This window comes from Monomorium pharaonis, chromosome 3 (genome assembly GCF_013373865.1).
Source record: "Monomorium pharaonis isolate MP-MQ-018 chromosome 3, ASM1337386v2, whole genome shotgun sequence".
Taxonomy (NCBI): domain Eukaryota; kingdom Metazoa; phylum Arthropoda; class Insecta; order Hymenoptera; family Formicidae; genus Monomorium; species Monomorium pharaonis.
In genome coordinates this window covers 4,394,702-4,418,247 of record NC_050469.1, presented here as the reverse complement: position 1 = coordinate 4,418,247, position 23,546 = coordinate 4,394,702, and the positions used below count along the sequence as shown (strand labels likewise).

The 23,546-nt window shown below is 36.5% G+C and overlaps 1 protein-coding gene across 3 annotated transcripts in view; it reads left to right on the top strand.

The window, feature by feature from the left end:
- Positions 1-23,546, top strand: part of LOC105837291 (zwei Ig domain protein zig-8) — a 296,303-nt gene that overhangs the window by 259,890 nt on the left and 12,867 nt on the right. For all 3 annotated transcript variants that reach the window (XM_036285010.1, XM_036285011.1, XM_036285009.1), the window contains one exon: positions 7,021-7,231. In XM_036285010.1, coding sequence (XP_036140903.1) covers positions 7,021-7,231 — 211 coding nt within the window. The remainder of the gene's footprint in view (positions 1-7,020; positions 7,232-23,546) is intronic.

Sequence of the window (23,546 nt, the reverse complement as noted above, 5' to 3'; positions counted from 1 at the left end):
GTTTCTCTGGCAAACGGTCGCGACGGACAAACTCGATTCAACCGTGAGACGAGATGCAGTAATGACAATTACACTACGACGCGACGAATACACTTGACACCCAAATGACGCCAGGCGTGAATTATCTCTGAATGAACGTGTTATTTCGCAGTAACGGGCCATAAATAATAATACTGTCAGGACACTGAAGAGCACCTGCTAATGACAGTTTTTGTCTCTCTTGCACGAGCAAACGCAAAAATCGATATTGTATAACAGAAGCGAGATAAGATCTCATACTACTTCTTTATAAGATATTTAATTAGACACGTTAACATAATTATTTTCAATTATGTCACATCTTAATTATATTTATTTTCACTACGCACTCCTTAAATTGAAATGATGTTCGTGCATTTTAAGCGAATGATGGTATTCCGAGGTTAAATGTGAAATTATCAAAAGTCAAGAATCGTCAAGATTCAAGTGTTAAATCTGACATTTTTTACTTTTAATATTTTGCAAAATGCCAAAATTCCGAAATGCCAAAATTCCGGATTGTTAATTGGGCGGCGAAAGATGGACTATTTCAACCGACAGGGACTGACTATTTCATTAATAAAGCCCGTGCGTGTGTCGTGTTACTCTATTTATCTCGAAAACAGAGTCCGTTGCTGTTCGCTCGTAACAACGTGACACACTAGTGTCAATTGCATCGCCGACATGCGCGTCATGCAACCTAGCAATTAACCCCGCACCGACTCACGCGAACTGCTTAGAACCCATGTACTTGGAAATTCGAAACTGTGTACTTTAAGCGGCCATTAACGTGAACGAGACGTTCGTTACTGGCTTTCGTATTTATGGACACCGCTCGGCTTCTTCGCATATTTCTCGACGAGCGAAAAAGAAAACGGGGAGAAATTCTTAAAACATTTTGCTAAGCTGTCCCATCAATTAATAGCGATTTAACATTTCACCTGTATGAAAGCAAGTTCTGAGTGCCGTTAAACCAAATTAATTTAATCCTGTCGCTTGAGATATTCCTCTGATTAAAATTCTGTATCGGCCCATCAACGAGTTTCCCAGGTGCCTCGGAATCCTTAGGTATAATTAGATATTCGAAGCTAGCGCATAGTGCATTTATTTCATGAAGTTAAACGAACAATTTACACCCCTCCGGTTTACTTAAGATTCATATTTGCATCAAAGTTGGTTCATAACATCTTGCTACAAAGTTGATCGAGGAAACTGCAATTGAGAAAAAATGTAAATAAAACACTTTTAAAAAATACATTTCATCCAACTATGATCCTAAGAATCGCAATATATATAAAATTTTTGAAAAACGTAACTATTCTATATTTAATCGATATAATGGATTTAGTCAAAAGCGACGACTATAAATTACATTAGTGGAAAAATTTTATAATATTACATTTATCCTAGTATTGCAAATTACCGTGATTGATCACATACGAATTCTGCTACATTTTCAACAAGAGATAGATTCGGTACATCGCGAAGAACATGCTCGCGTAAGATATGCCATTAGAGATTCCTCTCTTGAATACTCCATCATGTCAAATAACATCGCATAGAATACGCACTAACCCATTACTTTGACGACGAAGGACCAGAAAATTTTCTTAGAAGGTATTTCCATTTTAAAATAAAGTAATTCCGCAATTGCAGAGAGAAAATAAAAATACTGATTAAATAAAAATAGAAAATAATACTTTTAATAATGGTTTCAAGATTTTAAATAGTATTTTTATTTATTTGTGTGTATATTATGGTTTCTTATACAAGTTGCAGCTTGCGTTACTTCCTTTTATTGAATATCATAAAATCCAAAATAATTCTCTTCTTAAGAGTATGTTCAGAGTAAAAATTAAAAAATTTCATAGATTGTTTTATTATTATTTTGAATATCTTTGTAAAATTAGAACAATTTTTCTTAGTTTAAAAGTTATAGAATTTTTTATTTACTCTTGGGTCTTGTATAAAATAGCGTTTTGTAATAATTATTTGCAAATTTGATGAAGTAGCATTACGAATTAAATTTTTTACTTATACTAATAAAACTATAATAAATTTTATAGCAAAAGTTTATTTAGATTTACTTATTTATTTAAAAGTTATTTATCTAAAATTGTAAAATAATAATTTTTGCTGCATATAAATCCAATTTTTTATTTTTTTCTAGCTAGTTTTAAGCCCAAAGATATTCATGATCAAAATTTTTGTCGTTGATTAAAAAAAAGGAAGAAACCTAAGATACTTGCAGTTTTTTAATTTCTTTAATAGTTAGATCGTAGAAAAACGTTTTATCTCCGTTTATAAAAATGACGCTAAAATTATGAAATTCAAGGTCCTCGATGATATTTCTGTAAAAGAAATTATCTCTGCGACAATTGATCCTTCGAGATATGAAACGAACAAAAATTTTACGAAAACTCTGAAAACTCTTTTACGAAAACGTAGAATGAAATTGCGAGATTTTTTTCAATAGAATGACACGCTAATCTTTTTATAATACGCTTGATATATGAAGCTGAAATGACTCACAGATTTTACCAAAATTCTTTTCACGAATTGAAGGATTTTTCGCGACAACGTACAAAGTCAAGTCTCAATTGGCCGCTCAATTAAAGCAATATAGAATAACTGTCCCAATTACTGCCATTTTAAAAACATAGTGGCATACTTATTTAGTAGTTTTTTAAAATATATAATAAACGTTCTTTTTCATTACTTTTTCAAGTAAAAATTTTAATATACATAAAAATTTTTTAAACACTCAATGATTATTTAACAATACAAGAAATGAAAAATATAAGTTATGAACCTACTGTAAATCTTTTCAATCAATGTCCTCTTCCTGAATGTTGCCTTCTCTCTTCCAATTCCTCGAGTGCATTGCTGCATATATTTAATATTGCCTTCCTATTTGTTACTCGTGTATTCAGTATTTATTTATGTTTGTAATATAAACAAATATATAAACATAAATTATATGATTAGCCTTAATTTAACATTGAATACTTAGCACCTATTAACTCTCTCATACTTTTTATTACTTCTAATATTACAATTGATAAAAATAGCAATAATTGGGAGCCTAAACTTGAGAAAAATCGCATTTTGCACCCGTTCAGATTTGCGTTGGTTGGACAACGTCGTTTATTCGTTCCCTACCGATGCATTCAGCATCCTTAGAAACGATTGCAAAAGTGGCAAAAGCCATGCTTCGTTTTCTCAGCGGATAGAGGATGTAGTGGGACGGATGCGCTCGTCGCACTTCATACTACTTACCCGTTGCGATTCGTCCGTTTCTACTTCACGTCTCTGGCGCTTGCCGTCGCGCGCGTTTAAGTTTTTTCCCCTGACATTGCGAGCGACATGATTCACGCAACGTTGTCGGCTTAGTTCGTTGAACGACTTAACTCGCAAAAAGGAAAACGAAGATTTTCTAGAATATTATCGACTTGATCCAAGTACAATTATTGATATTTTACATCTCCGTCACGTCATTCATCAATTTGTTCGTTTCTGTTTTATGTTATGCGCGCTCGTTTACATACAACGTAAAAAGCAATAAAAAATTATCGAAATGTTATTAAAATAAATCAATAGTCAATCAGCAATAATCAGTCACATTCCTTTTTTGAAACATTGTAAAAACGATACGAAAAACGTCACGAGTATCATTAAGAGATTGATGGATTGAAATGCGTTATTTATTCAATAGTACATTTCCCGCTAATTGTCAGAAGCGTAGTACGATTATTACATTTACAATGCGATACGTGGAAATCTATGTTGTCCAAAAATAACACAATCAACATTTGTTTCTGGTTGTAAAGATAAAGCCGTATTGATTAAACTGAAATCGTCGAGTTTGTGTACAGTGTATAACAAAACTGCGAAAATTTATTGATTTATCTATAGGCACATGATTCACCGATTCACCGATTACGCACGACTTTATGTATACGCTTATCCATAATTAATGTAACATTAATAAATTATTTTATACATTGTATACAAATTACATATTTGTAATTAGTCATACCGCGATACACGTAATGCATATATATGCGAAAGCGGACTCACTTAATCTCAGATGTTGCGCCCGTTTTATTGACATTGTAATTCTCATTCATATGACAGGAACTCTCGCTTGTCTTACATTATGCATGCGCACTTTATGCATACCGCCGCCGGGATAAGTAGTGGCGTAATTAGCGTGGTGCTAATAGTTTGTACTACTTGTTTGATACAATTCGCTTTCTTCTACACCGTGTAACTCGCATTGCCTCGTTGAAACTCCACTTTGTCGTCTCGCGAGAACAATGGCGTAATTTATATGAATCCCTAAAAGCACAAAGTGAATTGCATACAGCAGCCAGCGTCTCTGGAGGGATTTATTTGCCTCCAGCGGCATAAAATCGACGATAATATTTCAAAAAGCTCGCAACATGCAGCATTACCGAGTTAATTACACGTTAATTCGTTGAAATATCTTACGAGAAGGAAGGGAAACCAAAAGTACAGCACGTTTCCAAAAAAAAAAAAAGAAACTGCGGAAATTAAAATATATATCTTTCACCGTGAATCACGAAGGGAGTTGAATAAATATTAAACAAACAATTTATTTAGGTAATTTGCAAATCATGTTTGCACAACTATTTGACGATTATACATTTATAAACGTAATACGTTACTTGTCGCAGATGTAATTTAGATTTCATAACTTGAACGTACATTCGAAACAACTCTGGCGCAGCGTGTACTCGTGACATATTTTTGAAATTACGTTTTGCTTCTACCTCTGCGCTCAAGTTTTTACTTTGTTGTTTGTCGACAACATACCATATGTACGTGCAACGGCGTGCAATAATGTGTGGCAACGATCTCTGATGGACCTACACATCCTCTTATACGGACGTATCGCGCGACGCGACGGACACGCGCTGCATAGGCGGCTTGAGAAACATTAAACGGAAACAAAAGAACAAGCACAGAGGAATGCCCCGACTACTGGGTGGCGAGCCGCACTTGCTTTGCCGGTGCGGCAGAACAACCCACGAAGCCGAAAATCCTCCGGGCGCTACGGTTTCGCGCGTCTATTCTTCGCCCGCTTTGCGGCTCGACGCCGCCGCCACAATATGCGCGCATCCGACGTTACAATAAACGGATGACGAGCAGTATCCCGCGTGTCTGATCCCGCGGCTACATTGGCCGGAAATTTATGCGCTATAAGGCACGCACGCCTGAACCCTAGTGCCGGCGCGCCCAGCGCATCCAGCTACGCAACGAAGCTAAACAAGCTTACTGATAACAGTTACGTTAAAGAAATTTGTTCGCTATCGTTTTTAATTCACGCAAGCCTCCATACATATTTCACGAGAATCAGATCATGCTCTTTTCTCCGATGTTAACTAATTAACGTGTCGCGATATTCTCATTTGTTTAAGTTTTTAATACAAAAAAATATGTTATATATATAATTGTGATTTTTCTTTACAGTATGTACATATTTATAAATTTTGTGAAATTGTTGTGTACGAAACGTTTTTCGAGATAACGCCTCATCGTTTTCCTCTAAGGGAAAACGACGTTGGTAAATAAATAAAATACGTTGAAGAGAGTACTTTGAGGCTGCCTTTATTCTCCGCGCCTTTTACACGGTTTTGTCATCGCTCAGCATATTGCAAATTTCCTGACGACGTTGTGCGGCTGGAAGTTTGCGAGTATTCGACCCTAACAACACTTCGTTTCACGCACCTATCCTTCCTGTATTCTATGGCACGACAGAACCGCTGTAAACGTGTATCCGACGTTATAATAAACGGTTGATGGGCCTCATCGCTCGCGGCTACAGCTGAATTCCGCGCGCTCATTCAACGAAACCTCACCTATTATGTAAACTTTCGTTTTTGCACACAAATTCCCTTGTGCGTTTGGCCAAGAGCCCGCAAGAGCAAATATTAAACTCTCGCAAGTTGACATTTAATTATTTCAAGATATATATCCGACATACTTGCTGCACAAGCGTACAAAGTGTTTCAAAATCTCCATAACTTAAAATTTTTTTCAAAATTATTTAAAAGATAACTACGCTCTTTCAATTAAAACTTGATTAGGCCGGCAATTCGTGCCATCCCTTAATTTTAATAGAATACTAAAATCTGTACATGATTTAATATTAATTAAAATATATAAAAATTTTTTTCTATGTGTGTTTCTTCGAATTTAGTTCTCCCAAAATTTTTACGTATTTTCTGTCTACATTTTTAGACGCCTTCTGTATACGATTAGGTCATTCGTGTTAAAACTTACTTTCATTATTTTTCTAAGTATAAAAAAAATTGTCCCTTGAAAGAAAATCTAGTATCTAGTTACCTAGTACTTTTGAGTATTATTACGAAACTTTTCAATATAAGGTTACACGTGTTCCAAGGTAGTTTTCTGAAAGTTCAAGGTCGTGCTTAAACTGAAGCCCTAAATACTTTTTCATGAAGAAGAGATAGAAATTTCTTATTATTTATCTCGGTATTTATATATAATATTTTTAAAAAACGCCGAAAATCACACGTGTCGACACGTGTAAACAGAGAATTAAATACATCAAAATGAAACTAATAGTATTGCAGCGCATACACGGTCTGTCCCAAAAGTCCCCGAACTGATCGCATAAAAGTGCAACCAGTGGCGCCACTTTCATGAAATTTTTGATAGCAATTTAGATAGGGACTTTTGGGACAGACCGTGTATATAGTCGTCCAAAAGTAAGTAAGGACAAAAGCGTCAGGACTGCAAAGCGAAGTCTTATCGGCGCTCATGATCCCCAGACAAAGACGACGTTATTCCGCCAAAAGGGATCCTCGTAACGAATGTTCGCACGGGCCCGCAGGCCTGACGATGACGACGACGACGACGAGGATTCTTTGGTCGTCGCCTTTGTGCTGGGAAAAATCGCGCGTTAAATCTCATGCTTGTCAACCGACGCCATTCTTCTTCTATCTGCTCCAGAGCCCGACGCCGCCGCAATACGTGTTCTGGTATCACAATAACCGGATGATAAACTACGACACCACGCGCGGCAGCGTGACCGTACAAACCGATCCAGGACCAACTCAGAGCCGGTTGACGATTCGCCAGGCGGTGGAGTCGGACACGGGCAATTACACGTGCAGCGCCTCCAACACCAAGCCGGCATCGATCTTCGTCTTCGTCACCGAAGGCAAGTATAAGCAACACGCCGTTTCGTACAAAGCGAACCTCGTTAATCAATATAACTCTCCCTCCGTGTTACGGTCGCGCGTTTCGGCAGTCTCTTAACTATCTTCCAAAGAACGGACCCCTAATGATCCTCGGACGAACGAAACTGAAAAATACCGTTTCAATCTGGCCCAGAGGTTTCACAAACAATCGATAGAGTCGTACTCTCTAAATTACAATCAGTGAAAAATCAGTGAAAATTTTCAGTGGTATACTTACAACTTGTCAATCAGTGACATAAACACACTGATCTTACAGTGATTATACACTAATTCCGAAGTAAAACTCATTAAAAAAAGACAGTGAATACTCACTAATTATCACAGCTATAAGTATACCACTGGAAATCAACGATAATACATTTGTCTCTAAATCGCAATTAGTGGATATTTACTGATTTGCAATGGCATACTTATAACTGTGATAACAAATGAATACTCATTGTCTTTCAGTAATTGTCACTTTAGAAGTAGTGTATTATCACTGACAAATCAATATTTATTTCGCTGATTGATAATCAGCGAATGATTATAAGTATAACATTGAAAGTTGATGTATTTTCACTGATTCGATCGAGTTGCACGGATTATAATTTAGAGAGCTGATTGCAATTGAGATAGTACTCAAATCGTTTTCTTCTTATTGTTATCTTCCTTTAAGTAGATTTTTGAATGATTCTCGTTGAACGGCTACATCTAGATATTTAATATCGAAATTGCTGACATCGCGAAGAGAGATTAGGTACATCAATCATGATTTCGTCGAGAATACATCGGCTCTAAAATCGTCGAAAAGCTGGCTCGAAAGGAGATACGATTTCCGGCGGAATTTTCTAAGTCACGCGAGGAAAAGAAAATCCATTCAACTAAATTAGAAATGTCACCGTTCTGATTGAAAGTATTCATTCCCGACCGCTATCCGACGTGTCTTTTAAATCCACCTTTGCATGGCGTCGCATGCAAACATATATGGAAAGAAATGTAGACGAAGAGAAAACGAAGTCCTGGCGATTTTAATCTAACAAATGCACGCGCGAGAGTGGTATTCCAATGTATTAACAAATATTTTTAAAGCGGTACTGCCGAGATTTACGACAATGAAAGTTGCATCGTCCACGCGGCGACACGGCAACAAAACAGTTTCCAAAATTGCCCGACGCTCTCGTTCCAATAAAAAAAAAAAGTGCGTTTATTTGACAACGACATCCCGGGATTCCGCTTCGGCGCACAGTTCCCTCTTCTCTATGCGGGTTTTTCCGTTGTTTCCGCGTTTTGCGCACGTGGGTTACGCGTGTGCACGGCAATGTGCGTGCGCGTGAAAGGGAACGACGAGTCTCCTCGTCGGTCCTTCAATGATCGATCACTCGCCGCCGCCAGCCACCCTCCGTCATGCGTGTATATATAGTACGATTTAACCCCTTTCTAACGAGGGCCGCGACCGAGGAAGAAGCCCAAGGCTCTTACGGCAAAAAGCGGTCCTTGTCGTCGGAAAATCCGCCGTCCGCACGTTGCGCCTCGATAAGTTTAACGGCACAATTTTCGGTCCGCCAGGATCGCCGCGGTAATTGATGTGAAAGGATGAGGACAGAGTCGCGAAAATCTTAATTGGATTATGAGAAACTCGGTCGGGCGGAAGATTTATTATACGGATGTACAAAGAGTGAGAAAGAGAGAGGGATAAACGCGCTTTCGCGGACTTTTGATATATGCATGTCGCCGGTCGCGAAGAAATTGTGGATCTCGCACGATCGCAGCTGCGATTAAACACAGGATATTACGTTCTAATTACGTCGGATAAACGGCGGATGTATGTGTCACATTTCAAAGTATACCAAAATTTTCCATTTTTATAATGTACAGAAGAAAATTAATACTGGCATATTATTTTGTTTTTCCATAATTTTTCTAAAAATTCAACTGTGAAAACATAAATGTAAAGTAGAAATTGTTTTCTATCGCATAATATAATAAGTGTTTTTTAAATACTTGTGTTTTATAACATTTGTAATAATTAATAAAATTTCGCAACATAACTGAAAATAAATGTCTGAGAAATTAGTTCTCAAAATTAGCACACACGTATGATAAGCGATAATGGCAGTAATGGCAGAATTAAAACGCGGTTGCATAGTGGAATTAACTATAAAATAAATTGATGAATTAAGTAATAATATATATTTTTGTGTATTAAGTAACAAAGTTATGGAATGAAAAAAATAGAATTACACAAAAATTAAAAATAAAAGACTAAAAAATAAACACTTTATTTGAAATAAAATTATATTATGAAACACAAACTATATCTACAATATATTCTCAGTAACAGAGAACCGGCTTATGCTACACAATAATTTTATGTTTTATATTGCATTATGAGAAAAGTACGAGAGAGAAAAATATAAACAAAACAGTTTTAGAAGACTATATCATATTTAAAATAAGTTAATATTCTTAATGATATATTTATTGTTTAAATTATGCAACTTGCAAAAGAAAAACTTGTGCAAATTTTCTTTTTCGAAGAATTTGCTTTTAGCAAATTAAAAAAAACCCATGAATGTATAAACTATAATTTTTTTTTAATTATCTAAGTAGATCATGTTTTTATCAGTATTACAGCTTACAAAAGCTTATGTCAATATTGGTATCAATATCTGTGTAAAATTTATACATAATTCTCTCATTGATTTAAAAGTTATTTGGAACGAAATATCCTTAAATGGAAAAGTTTGTCTCTGACATGGCAAAAGAGAGAGAAAAAGGAGTGAAGATACAGGAAAGTGAGGGAAGCAAATGGTAGAACAATCGTCGCGCGATGCATTCGATTTTAAATGAGTGACATGCTCGCGTTAGATAGATCCTACGTGATGCTGCACACGACAGAATAGAGCGGTTTCCGTCGAGATAATCGAACGAGAGATCGGTACAACTCTGGCCTCTTGGCTGGCCGGAGTAGTGCGCGCGCGTATGGAGCCGGACACGCGAGTAGTGTGACGGCGCGCGGCGGCGGCGGGCGGCGCGGGCGACAGCGGCGAGCGAGTCCATCGCGTGCGTGATAAACCGCTATACGAGCGTCCCTTCTGTTCCGCGAAGTACTAAGCTTTCAGGTTAAATTTTGAAGATATGGACTCCATTACCGCCGCCGTGCGCGCGTGTTCGCGCGTGTACGTAGCGAGCCGGGCGGCTCGTAATTCACGGCCCCCGGGAACATATGGGGCGACGCCTCGCGCCGTAAATTACGGTAAAAGTGTGCATGCGCCGCATGCGTTTCGGAGGAGACACGTATCGCCGATGAATGTTGCAAATCTGACGGTCCGCGCACACCATGAATTTTGATATTTCGGGAGACAGGAAGAAGGATCCGCGCGCGAGCGCGCCGTCGCTCTTTCCTTTTTTTTTTTTTTTTTTTTTTTTTTTTTTTTTTTTTTTTTTTTTGGTTCGCCTCGTTTGGCAAATTTACGGCGGGATTATATCACGCCGGGCACTCTCCGAGCGCGATGATATATCGATAGGCCAGGTCAAGGCGGCCTCGCGATATTATTAATGACGAGCGGTGACGTAACGCCCGGCCCGGGACAAATGCGGTCGTCAACGTAGGCGCCACGACGTCGTCGTCGGTCGTGCACGTCGAGTTCACTCGTGGTGAGGTGTCGTGCGATACTCGCTACCGTATACTTAGCAAGCGATTTTTTTTATATGAGCTATTCCTGCTCGAGCTATTTCGAAATGATTCTCTTCCTTGTCGTAATTATAAAACGAGGACCGACCGCGTAAGGTCATTTATCCCTTTGGAATGCAAATTATTTTTGTAAATGGATGTTACTTCCCTCTCTTTCTCTTTTTTTATTTTTATCGTTTTAATTACGAGTCTAATATGAATCAAAGTATCTTTATTATTTGGAAACGAATATTTATTACTAGAGAGTCTTTATAATTTGTGGCAATACGGTGTGTTGATTATAATTAGAGTTAAGGCAAAAATTCAAACATCGGTCTGTTTAAATAGTTTGAAGTTAAGAGAAATAAGCGTTTAATTCTAATATTTCTGACAGTTTGGACTGTTTGTAAATTCTAAATGCCGACTGGCGTTTGCCAACCTGTTTCCACCGCGACAAAATCGCCCGTTTGTCTGAAATTCTTCTCTCTAAATTACAGTCAGTGGGAAATCAATAAAATCAATGAAAGTACAATGCTTTTTAGTGGTATACTTATAATTTAACAATCAGTAAAATAAATACACTGATTTTTCAGAAATAATAGACTAATTCTGAAGTGGAAATCACTAAAAAAATAGTGCATACTCATTAATTATCAAAGCTATAATTATACCACTGAAAATTAGTGATAATACATCAATTATTATTTAGAGAACTTAAGGATATTTTGATTATATAATAAAAGTTAAAAGTTGATGAAAGAAAAAACTACAGATTTCTTAATCTCGTTCTTTTTTTTTTTCGAATTAACGACAAAAAATTTTGATCGTGAATGTCCGCATTTTAGTTGTGAATCCAGCTGTAAAGAAAAAAACAATTTGGTTTATTCAGCGAAAATGATCTTAATTAGCTACGGTTTAGGGAAGTAATTTTTAGAGAAGTAAGTGAATAAATGCAAATAAACTTTTGCATCAATATTTATTAAAGTTTCATTGGTATACAAATTATTGTATGATCATAGTTTGAAATATTTGGAGAGCAATGAAAGAAACTATCGTGGAACACAATGTCCAGCTCGCGCAGGATTGCAAAGGATTAAAAGGCTTGAAAGTTAACACGTTTAGCTTTTCCTTCCCTTTCCCAGGCCGCGTGAATCGCGTACGCTATTTATATTTATATGTCGTATAATTATATTTATAAACCAATAGACTCGTTATTTAAAAAAAAAACAGTGTAATATAAAACAGTGTTCCCACGATTACTTTATTATACATGACATTTAAGCATCGATGCATACATGTTTTTATGAAATAAATTTTATAACAGTTACATACGAAGACGGCCTAAGAATGGAAAGTTCAACGTGAGACATAAATATTTCCCTCACGCGGCATGGAACACGTTAAGAGATCGCAACAAAGTGAGCCCGGGGAAAACGGCAATAATTTTACTTCCGTCGGATGTGTAACAAGAGTAAAATTATTCTCTTCGCTCAACGTTGCATGAGTTTTTTAATTCTCATACGGCGGTAAATCCCAACGCGGATTACAGAATTCCTTTTCGTATCCGACACAGAAACCTCGTTGTGTTACGCGCACGCACATCCGACATATACATACACGTGTTTCGTTAAAAGCAGCGTAGCTCGGCCGCGGCATAACGTCGTGACACCGGCGCGCATATCTATTTCACTCTCGCTCACAAGAGACGCCGAGATGGAGGATTAATTATTAACGGACGCGTGATAATGAGATGAAACCACCGTCGGCTATAGGGGTCGCGCGCGCGTTGCCTTCTGACCGAGATTTTTGACCTCTTTGCGGGAGAGGGAGAGAGAAGCGCCGCGAGGGTCCCGGCGGGCGTGCGTCTCGCATTAATGGCGAATTAATAATAGCGCAGCTCACGAAGTGTGACTAACTATTCGGTTGTATCCGCGACAACGCCGCGGACGGGGTACCGTAACAATGCTTGTAAATACTGCCCGCGAGATGATTGCGTTGCCGCGAGATGCAACGACGTTGTTGCGACACGCTGCGACGGCCGTGATGATAGATCGCCGTAACTGCCGGCTCACAGTTATTTACGGACCGGTTAACACTTGCCCCGTTCAGCTCGTTCGCTCTCGGGTTAGTTGTTTCGGGGGACCTCCCCGTATACACGGGAAACGTAAAATCGCTTAACGAATATCGCAGAAGAACTTGAGACACAGCCGCTATATCCGGGGGAAATTCCGCGAGAACCGCCGGCAGGAGTGATGGAAAAGGGGTGCGGAGGACTCGGTATGTGTGTCGCGATAAATTATCTAAACGCCGCGAAACACCGGGAATAAATTGGCTTAGCGCGGCGGTACCAGATCGCAATCTTGTTAAAGACGGGGGACCCACCTTTTCCGCGTCGCGGAAGACGCCGCGCGTTAAATCCGACCTCCGAACTCGACGAAGCCCCGCGGCGATGCCTTCCCCTCCCCCCGCCTTTCGCCTTCGGCCTCACCCCTCCGAGGAGTTGTCCGACCGGTTGTCATCATCACGTAAACTGGTGTTTGCATCTAACGCGCGTATATTGCTACTTTCGTTTTCCCTGTCGGCTCTAACCGCGAGGATTGCTCGTAAACTCTTATTTGTGCTTTTCTGCCACTTATGGCGCGTACAAACGTTCCAACATTGTCGCCGGGATAACGACGGTTGCTTCATAACGTAGACAATAAAAGCGCCGTAAACATTTTTTGTGTAACTCGTCCAATTTTTACGTAAACACGGCTGTCTCGGATTCCAATTAAGTTTTTCTTTTTGTACCTACACGTATAAAGATAACTCGGATAAAATATTACAGTCCTCGGAAGCCACTGGATGAAGATACATGGTTTATACGGCGGTTTTCTTGTTACAAAGAAGGCCTTCTTAAATGTTTTACAGTTGAATTTTGGGAGTCCTCGTGAAGAGAGGCAGGAGGGACAGCTTTGAGGTTTCAAATGGCGAGATTTAAAAAAATGTTTTATTATAACGTAGGATCCGATTATGTTTTTTCATAGAATAAAATCTCACCTTACGAAAACAGTAGTATAATAGGATTCTACATTAAAAATCAAATAACGTTTACTTGAAATATTTTTTTGTATCATAGTTAAAATTACAGTATCAAAAGTTATGAATCGTGAAATACCGAGATCTGTTGTACGATAGCAATTGATTTGTACTAAATACAAAAATTAAATTTTCCTATGTTAAAGATTAAGCAATTTTCCACATTTCCGACAATCAAAGAAGACATAAAACAAAGAATCTAAAACTGCTTATGAAGAATTGCTTATGAACAAACCACTTGAAGTTTTTGAAGTTGCTCTCTGTGCCTCCTTTTCAGAAGGATTCCTAAGAATAAAATTGTAATATCTTAAAAAATCTTTGTAACAAAGAAATCATTGTATAAATCATTTTTATGCAATGGGTTTTGAAATATTACCTGTATTATTTTTATTTGAATTATTTTGTGTATCTAATAATCTTTTGTTTCAATTCTTCCTTTTATATTTGAACTGAGCTTTCATATTATAAATTACTATATACATTATTTGTTAAAACACATACATACACACACACATTGCACAAGTTTTTTAAATACATATTCTAGTAATTTATTTGAAAAAGTTTAAACGTAAAAGAGAAAATTGAAGCAAAACAAATTGAAATGCACGAGAAAGAAGGCAGTGTAATATATTATTAAAGGAGAAAGATGGAAAGTGTTACAAAGAATGTTTCCGATATTAATAATGGAGAGAAACGGTGAAAAATAGATATCGACAAAATAAATTTGTAGAAAGCTGGTTGGTTTTAAATGACTTCATTTTACATGTAGCAATCACGAACGTGAAATTAAATTCGTGTCGTCCGTTTGTCTTTTTAAAGTCATTTTTACATGGAATGTGCACTGTCTGTTAATGCCCGAATGTGTTTTTCTCATTCAACGAAATGTCTATTAAAAAATGAAAATTATACGGAATGAATGATTTTATTAAAATATCAAAAAAAAAATCTAAATATATATATGTATGTGTATATAAAGATTCAAAAATAATTTTGTTGCACATTCAAATTAATTATGAAGAATGATCAAGATGAGGAATGCAAACAGTTTTTACATTTTTAGCAACCAGTTTGTATATTCTACGTAATTATTATATTTTGATAGTCTCAAACATTAATAATTTTTACATCTATATGTAGCTAAATTCTTAAACACTTTAGCAAAACCGTTCTCTCGGTGTACATAATTCTTGCAGAAACATTCCTGATGAATGCGAGGGACCAAAAATTCCGTGGCGCAACGAGAAGATAAATCTAGCTTCTTGCAAGATGCAAAATAGGGTGTTATTCTCGCAGCACAATTTATAAAGTAAAGACCGAGATAATAATCCGCATTAGTTGAATAATATTTATCCATCTTCATCCTTTTAGTTGATAGAGCTGTACCGTTTCATCATGAAAAATGTATGAGCTAGTGAGAATTCTTATTAAACGGTTCTCGCTACGGGGAGGATCGGGGCATTAAATCCTCGCCAGGCTGTGCCAGCTGTTTGTCATTAGGTTTTGAGAGCATCTTTACAACCGATGCACGTAGGCCGTAAATGCTGAAATGCACTCTCTGACCCAAATCACGATTCCCACGTAGATTCCGGATCATGCAACCGGAGCATCGTGTTATTTTTATGAACACACTACGCGACTTCAGTGAATATTCCAAATTATTTCGGTGCACTCTGACCGTCGTTTCTTTGCGGCTTGCTAATGTTTGTCTGGAGATTTTTTCTAGAAATTAAAATAAAACAATATAATAGAGCGGATACATTATACAATGTTTGTAAATCCTTTCCCAGTTTAATATTAGCGCTGAATAATAAATGTATAGAAAATTAATTATATACAATATATAAATGCGCGCGAATTAATTACATAGTTATTTTATAATCATCCGTTATAGAAGTCGCGGTGTTCCGATACAAGTGGAGGTATTAAAAGCTTCTTATAAATATATAAGCCGGAATATTATTAAATTTTGCAATCAATGCACGTAATTCTGTAAATGTTTGAATGCACTTCGATTTAATTGACGAAGTTTGTGCAGAATCTTATTCGCAGACCCAAGAGCTATTCAGTTTCCGCAATCAATACTATTGGCTCCGGTGGATAAGTTAAGCTCTCCGTCATTGTTAGTCAAGAACGCAGTCAGTTCGGTCGCAAAGTTACGACTCACACAAAAATAACCAACAACAAGACGGGGATGGGGGTATAATACATTATAAATAAAATCTTCGGTGAATCCTCCCGTCGGCAAATGTTCAGAAAATTTAAATTACTCCATCCGCACTGACTGGTAAAACAGCTTCAACCTTCTTTCGCTGAAGGCAAACGAGGGAATCGCAAAAACTTTTCTCGCAAAGACTATATCACGGGACTTCGTGCCTTCTAGGAAAAACAGTTTGGCAGCAACAAAAGCTGCCGTGATATTACGGCGTGTTAATATCGCGCGGCAATTTTTTTTCCCTCGCCCCGGCAAGATAAATTTGTTAGGGTGGGGTATACGGGCGAAAATATAAAAGGGCAAAAAGCACACCGCCGCGCGCCGCGCCGGTCGGCCGCAAGCGAGACATGGCGATGTTTACGGCGTTAACCATCCTAGCCGAGTGGCTCGTATTTGCGGTTTGACGAGTATGGGGAATAACTCCGTTTAACGGCGGGGGTCACTATGCTTCTATTTGAGAGGAAACATCATCACGGTCTTCCCAGGATTGGCGCAAAACCGGAGCAAATATCGGCCTGTGGTTAATTAACCGCGGAAGTTTAATCAGCGAGAGTGACCCTATAACTCCGGATACAAAATAAAAGATAGCGTACAGGGGATCGATAGCGGAAAATAAATCTATTCCAAAGTTAGAAACTGGCGTGCAGAAGAATAGAATTGTGCTGCTATTTTTAGCGGAAACCACTATATTCTTTTATCTTCTCAGATACAGTTGTTTCATCGTTTTTTAATGATCAAATTAATAATAATAATGATATCAATTTTAAAAGTCTCGCTACGTTGTTCGATGCTTTTATTGAGTTTCTTAAATATCTTTGCTTCTTTTTTATGAATTAGCCCCCCGGTGCTCAACTTGAAGAAATATAAACTCAGAGTTTATATCGATGGTGACCTCTCAGCGTATTTCTGTGGAGCGCTTTTACAATTTACACAGATATACGAAGCTATTAAGTCTTATTAAATCTGCATGTTGCATCGTTCGCACAGAAAGACCTTTTAACTCTAAACTAAATAATTAATTAATTTGCGATTAATTAATGTGAGTTTGCTGCTAACGAAAATCACTTTATATCTTTTAATAAATTCACTGATTTAAGTTGGCTTTATACTTCTTCTATTATTTATTTTTTTATCTTGGTAAATGAACCGTCTTTGTACCTGCGCTTTGCATTACAAGCAATGGTTAATGAAAAAATCAGTACCCTTTTGTAGTCATTAACAAACAAAGATTTTCTAATTATCCCTGATGTATTTTACATTCCGCGTCTGTAGAAAATTAATTGTGTCGAGAGAAAATGCGCATTGGTAAAGATTAATTTCACGTGTGACTGAAAATATTACGTATTCTTATGCATACGGGAGATGAAGAAACTTTTTGCGAAGTGGCTTCGCACGCGTTCCCTTGTTATCGATAAATTCAACATAGGCGCAAGATTATCCCAGGTAATAGCGGAATACACAGAATGTATTTTCGAAAACGAACGCAAGGACCGAGCGTCTTTTGTACGCCGAATAGGTGAGAGCACGCCGTTCACAACAGGCGCCTTTATTTCGCGTGAAAGGAGAAATCGCGATGGTCTTTCATTCCAGAGGCGCGAGCCCGACAAAACAAAACATCGGCCGTGGGTTAATTAGCCGCGAACGAGTTATAAGTCCGCGTTATAACTCGCGCACGCAAATCGCACAATGGGGTAGCGCGTGCACCTACGCCGCTAACTCCGTGCTCGCGGATCGATGGCACAAGAAAATCGGCCAAACCGGGGAAATCTCATGTATATTAGATATGCGCGCAAAGAGAAATCCATATTTGGAAACCAAATATAATTATTAAAGTGTTCTATAATTTAAAGATTCTTCGTATATATTACAATAATAATTAGTGTAACTTATTATTAGAGTAATTCATTTTATTGAAATCACGCTCTTTTAATGACGGAGACTAATAAACGAAATAATTTGAAGTTTCTTCTTGATGGAACAGTCCCGTTGGTTGCAATTTTTATAAATGCGACATATATGGATTAAGGTATTTCTAACAAATTTCCAACTAAGTCTTTTGCTTTGAATTAAAATTCTGGAACAGCCAGTTGGCCGTTGAAGGCTACTTGGATGTGTGTCAACAAAAGTTTTATTCTAGCGCACTTTAAAACATGCCGTGACATACTTTATAATGTGACTAACAATTAGTGTGTTTTACGTATTGCAACCTACTTTAACGTGCTCCAATCTACCTACCCTCGTCAATGATGCACAATATATACTTTGTTCTCGTTAGCAATAAAATTGGTTTGTCAATATGGTACATTTATTTTGAAAAATGTTTACACGTACAGGTATACAATTCAAACTATATTATTACCGTGTTATTATTATCGCATTATTTTAAAATAATAAATGCTAGAGGAAATCTGTTATATATATTACCACGCATCGTAGTTACGTGTATGTGTCTGTGTTGTATGGACATAATCCATTCAATTCTCGTATTTCTCGATTATAATTATGTACATACTAATTTCAATTTACCCAGATAATAGCTTCTGATAAAGTAAATATTTGCGAGATACAATGTAGATTAAGGGTTGAGTCATTTTTTCTTCAAATATCAACAAATTCTTGTATTTTGAGCGTCTTTTTTGTCTTTATACAACATTTTACATTTTACATTTTTATTTATTCAAAAGAGAGGAAAAGAATTAATATTTCATAAGAATATAACTGAATAAAAATTGATTAGCATTTTATCAATTAGTTGCCACTAAATTTATAGATTTTGAATTTGGATTTAGTTAATTTAGCATTTTGATTTACAATAAATATTGATTTTTTATATTTTTCAAAGATTATTAATTTATAATAAAATATAATATAGTGAAAAATCTAAAAAGAATTCTAAAAAATAATTTAAGATGTACTAAATAAATGTTTAAATTGTCGTTTCAATATTGATAATAGTTATAGAAAATGCATTTCTATAAAAGACACAAGTTTTAATTATTTTCTTATCTACAGCAATTATACAAATAAAAATTTATGGTTGGCTATTTTTATACACTTGTGCATGTATTAGGGATTCTATGAAACAAAAAACCTGTACTTAAAGTCAGTAAAATTGTAAAAATAATAAAAAAATTAAACAGAAAAATGTAGAAGTCTAAACTCTCACCATACCACAAAGGGTTAAGTTGTGTACGTTTTACTCAGAACTTGTATTATCTAGAGAACTTTTAACTCAGTTAGAGTCATTTCTATAAGTTTCTGTATAAAAGTGGTATTAAATTATAATTTAATACTATTGATTTTTTGACAACTTCGAATATTTGAAACTTTGAGAGTTTAAAATTTGAAGTTAATTTTGAAGATTTAAAGTTTCGAAGCTTCAAATATTCGAAGTTGTCAAAAGTAACAATCTTACCCATAATAAATAAGGGTTATTCATATATTCAGTCAAGTTGAATAAAGAAAATAAAAGCTAAACATTTATATTTTGGTATATCTGATTTTTTATTATCTCTTTATACTTATGTATCACAACCTACATTCATTATAAGCTTTGTATAATCCTTTCTCTACAGAGGAAATAATCATTTTACGTAGATCATAATACGCGCTGCACTATTCACAATACCGATAAATTGATTCAACTTAAGATGTGTTTTCGTTAATATTAACAGTAAAAAACTAAAATATAAACACAATTTTAATGTAGATTCATAACAGAACAGTTACAAATAAATTACCTTTACTTTTTTCAATTTTTTTCAGACTTCTGCGACATATATACCGGAGTTGCCCTAAATAATTTTGCTTCTTATGATTATTATTATTATTATTATTATTGTTATGTTAAATATCTCTCGATGAATAAATGATTTATTACACCGCATACATTAAGAACAAGGCTGAGGCCGCGATTTTGATTGAAAGTAGAGTTCCCTCGTATCAATACTAATTACATACTTGTCACCCCTTGATTATCTCCGATCCTACCAACGACGAATTAATATCGGCACGCTATGACGCACGCAATATTGTATAACGCAATTTATAATACATGGCATATATCTATTATCAACATTAATTATTCCGCGGGGTAGCTACGACGCACGGTGTGAGTAACTACGACAGTAATTAGCTCAGTAATCCACGGTGCATTCTGTGCAGTTCCACGGAACACAACGCCGGTGCGATGCGTCGGAGCGTTGGGAAGTAATTTTGTATGCAACGGGAGACGCGCCGGCCGAGTCCGTGGGAGTCCACAATTTCAATTGGAAATTATAATGGAAATCTACGCCCACGGAATTTATTTTGGATTCTCCGTGACTCGCTAATCCGAGTAAAAGAAATCCGACGTTATACAACGACGGGTCGTGATGCAAACAACATTACATCAAGACGTACAAGAAAAAAAGAAGTTGAATTGCAATTGTAGACTGCCGTTTGACGTTGAGTCGAGTCGAGATCCGAAGGAAAATGTCTTCTCTTCATTTCTCTATCTTTTAGTCAGTATGTTCGATGCTGCAACAACCGAAATAAACCAATATTATACAATATTAGTCCCGTATCAAACGGATTGGGATTGAGATTGGATTGAAATTTGACCAATCGGAACAAAATTTTCAAAACTTTACATCAATTTACTTGCTCTAATTGTTAAATTTTAATCTAATCTTAATTCCAATCTGTGGTCTGATACGGACTATACGAATACGTAGCTCTGGTATGCATAAAACGCATTCGATGTGCATTTCTTAGATACTGTTTAACATTTTAGCAATTAATTTTTAAATTTATTTTATAAATTTGTATGAACATATGATTTCAAAGATCTTATTTCAGAAAGATACCACAGGCTATTATTTTTATTTATAAACATACGTTTAAATTTTGCTTTTAAAGGAATTGAAATACAATTTAATTTAAGATGATAAATTTTAATTAATTTAAAAATATATTTATATCAAATTTAATATTAATACTTCGAAGAAGATTGAACATATATAACAGTTGGATTATACATATGATTTTTTAAACCTTTTTTGTTCAAAAGCTATTAAAAAACTGATGATTTCATGAAATTTTTAACATCTTAACTCTGAAATGAGATCTTTTAAATATATGATATGTAAATTACATAGAAAATATTTAACTTTAAAACGAAGTTATATGTTCATATAGATTTTTCTTCATAAAATAATTTTTAAAACCTGTATCCATAATCGATTCTTTTATTTAAGAACATTTTAAGTAATATCTTAAATAATTGTAAGATGCTAATACGACTCTATGATTAATTTATGATATCTTAAGTTTGTACTTAATATGAATACTGGTCTAAAATCAATTATTATTCCTTCCAACGAATTCTTGTTGATTAAAACTCAACAATATTCGAAAAGAGTCGGCGCAATAAGAAGTGTGCAAGTTATTTAAATAATATTTTAATTTAAGAAATAATTAAAGATCTACGTAATTCTTAACAATTGTTAACGTGACTAAATTATCGCCATTTTATTTATACTTTTCTTTTATTTATTACTAGCTATGCCCTGCCACGCGTTGCTGTGGCTCTCTATTCTTATGCTACGTTTTTTTTCAAATTTTTTTTACTTTCGTTGTTTAACTTTCAAGAGCCTTGCTTTACTGTTGCTCTTTTTATTTTATTTTTAAATAAGCATTTATCTATCTTTAATAAATCTAATATTTATTTATTCACATACTTCTAACTTTTTTTTTTAAAAGCTGCCATGGATTTAGAAATCCATTCAAAAGATGTTTTAAATAAGTTCCTTTTTTTCAATAAAATAATAGCCATCTTTATTTTTCTTATTAACTTAATTTAAACACAATAGAAACATTCTTTGCCTCTCTCGGTCTCCCCCGTCTTTCCCCGTCTCTCCTGGTCTCTCCCGGTTTCTCCCCGTCTCTGCCGGTCTCTCCCCGTCTCTCCCGGTCTCTTCCGGTCTCTCCCCGTCTCTCCTCGTCTTTACCCGGTCTCTCTCCGTCTCTCCCCATCTCTCCCCGTTTCTCCGCGTCTCTCCCGATCTCTCCCGGTCTCTCCCGGTTTCTCCCGGTCTCTCCCCGTCTCTTCCAGTCTCTCCCCGTCTCTGCCGGTCTCTCCCCGTCTCTCCCCGTCTCTTCCGGTCTCTCCCGATCTCTCCCGGTCTCTCCCGGTTTCTCCCCGTCTCTTCCGGTCTCTCCCCGTCTCTGCCGGTCTCTCCCCGTCTCTCCCCGTCTCTCCCGGTCTCTCCCAGTCTCTCCCCGTCTCTCCCCGTCTCTGCCGGTCTCTCCCCGTCTCTCCCCGTCTCTTCCGGTCTCTCCCGATCTCTCCCGGTCTCTCCCAGTCTCTCCCCGTCTCTCCCGGTCTCTCCCGGTCTCTCCCCGTCTCTCCCGGTCTCTCCCAGTCTCTCCCCGTCTCTCCCGGTCTCTCCCCGTCTCTCCTGGTCTCTCCCCGTCTCTCCCGGTCTCTCCCCGTCTCTCCTGGTCTCTCCCCGTCTCTTCCCGTCTCTACTCGTCTTTCCCGGTCTTTCCCCGTCTCTCCCGGTCTCTCCTCGTTTCTCTCCGTCTCTCCCGGTCTCTCCCCGTCTCTCCCCGTTTCGACATTTAGTTCCAATCTAAAAATGCGCCTTAACTTATTAGTTTCATCTAGTTTGTAATTAGTTTGAATGTACAGAATCTACATTTTTAGGCATTAACATTCTTGGGATTTGCTGCATTAAGCGTGAAATACATTTTCATAATTTATTAGATACATAACTTTTGCACATATCGTTGCATTCGCTGATAAATTCGAAACTGAAACGTCCGGTTTTCTTTAACTTAATATTTGTTAAATTACGTAAATTTTTAATTATTTATTAAAAGAAATTATAATATTGTTTAATTAACTTATGCACTTCTTATTGAGCTCTTAATCTTTTTTAAAATTACATTTTTGTGCCTAAAATATTTAAAAAGAAACACTCTAATAAATTTTTTGCGACAAGTTTTTTACAGTTTTTTGAGAGCGTGCAGTTTATTATTAAATCTGACCAATTAAAAATTAATTTAGAATATTATTTCTATGTTACAATTATGTTTTAAGTCCGATAACTACATGGCACGCAATTTATAGAATCGAAAAATGTACTTAATAATTAATTTAAAAATATTATGAAAATCTGCTTTGCTCAAAAATGGCATTTCTTCTTATGTTTTGTTATTTTGTATAAATGCTATGCGAGCATAAAACGAGTCAGAAAAGTCCTGAGAGGATTTTCAAAAATTCATTGTGCTTTTATTTGTCATACAACAGCTTCTTAGAAGCCAAACTGACCAAATTCTAAAGAAA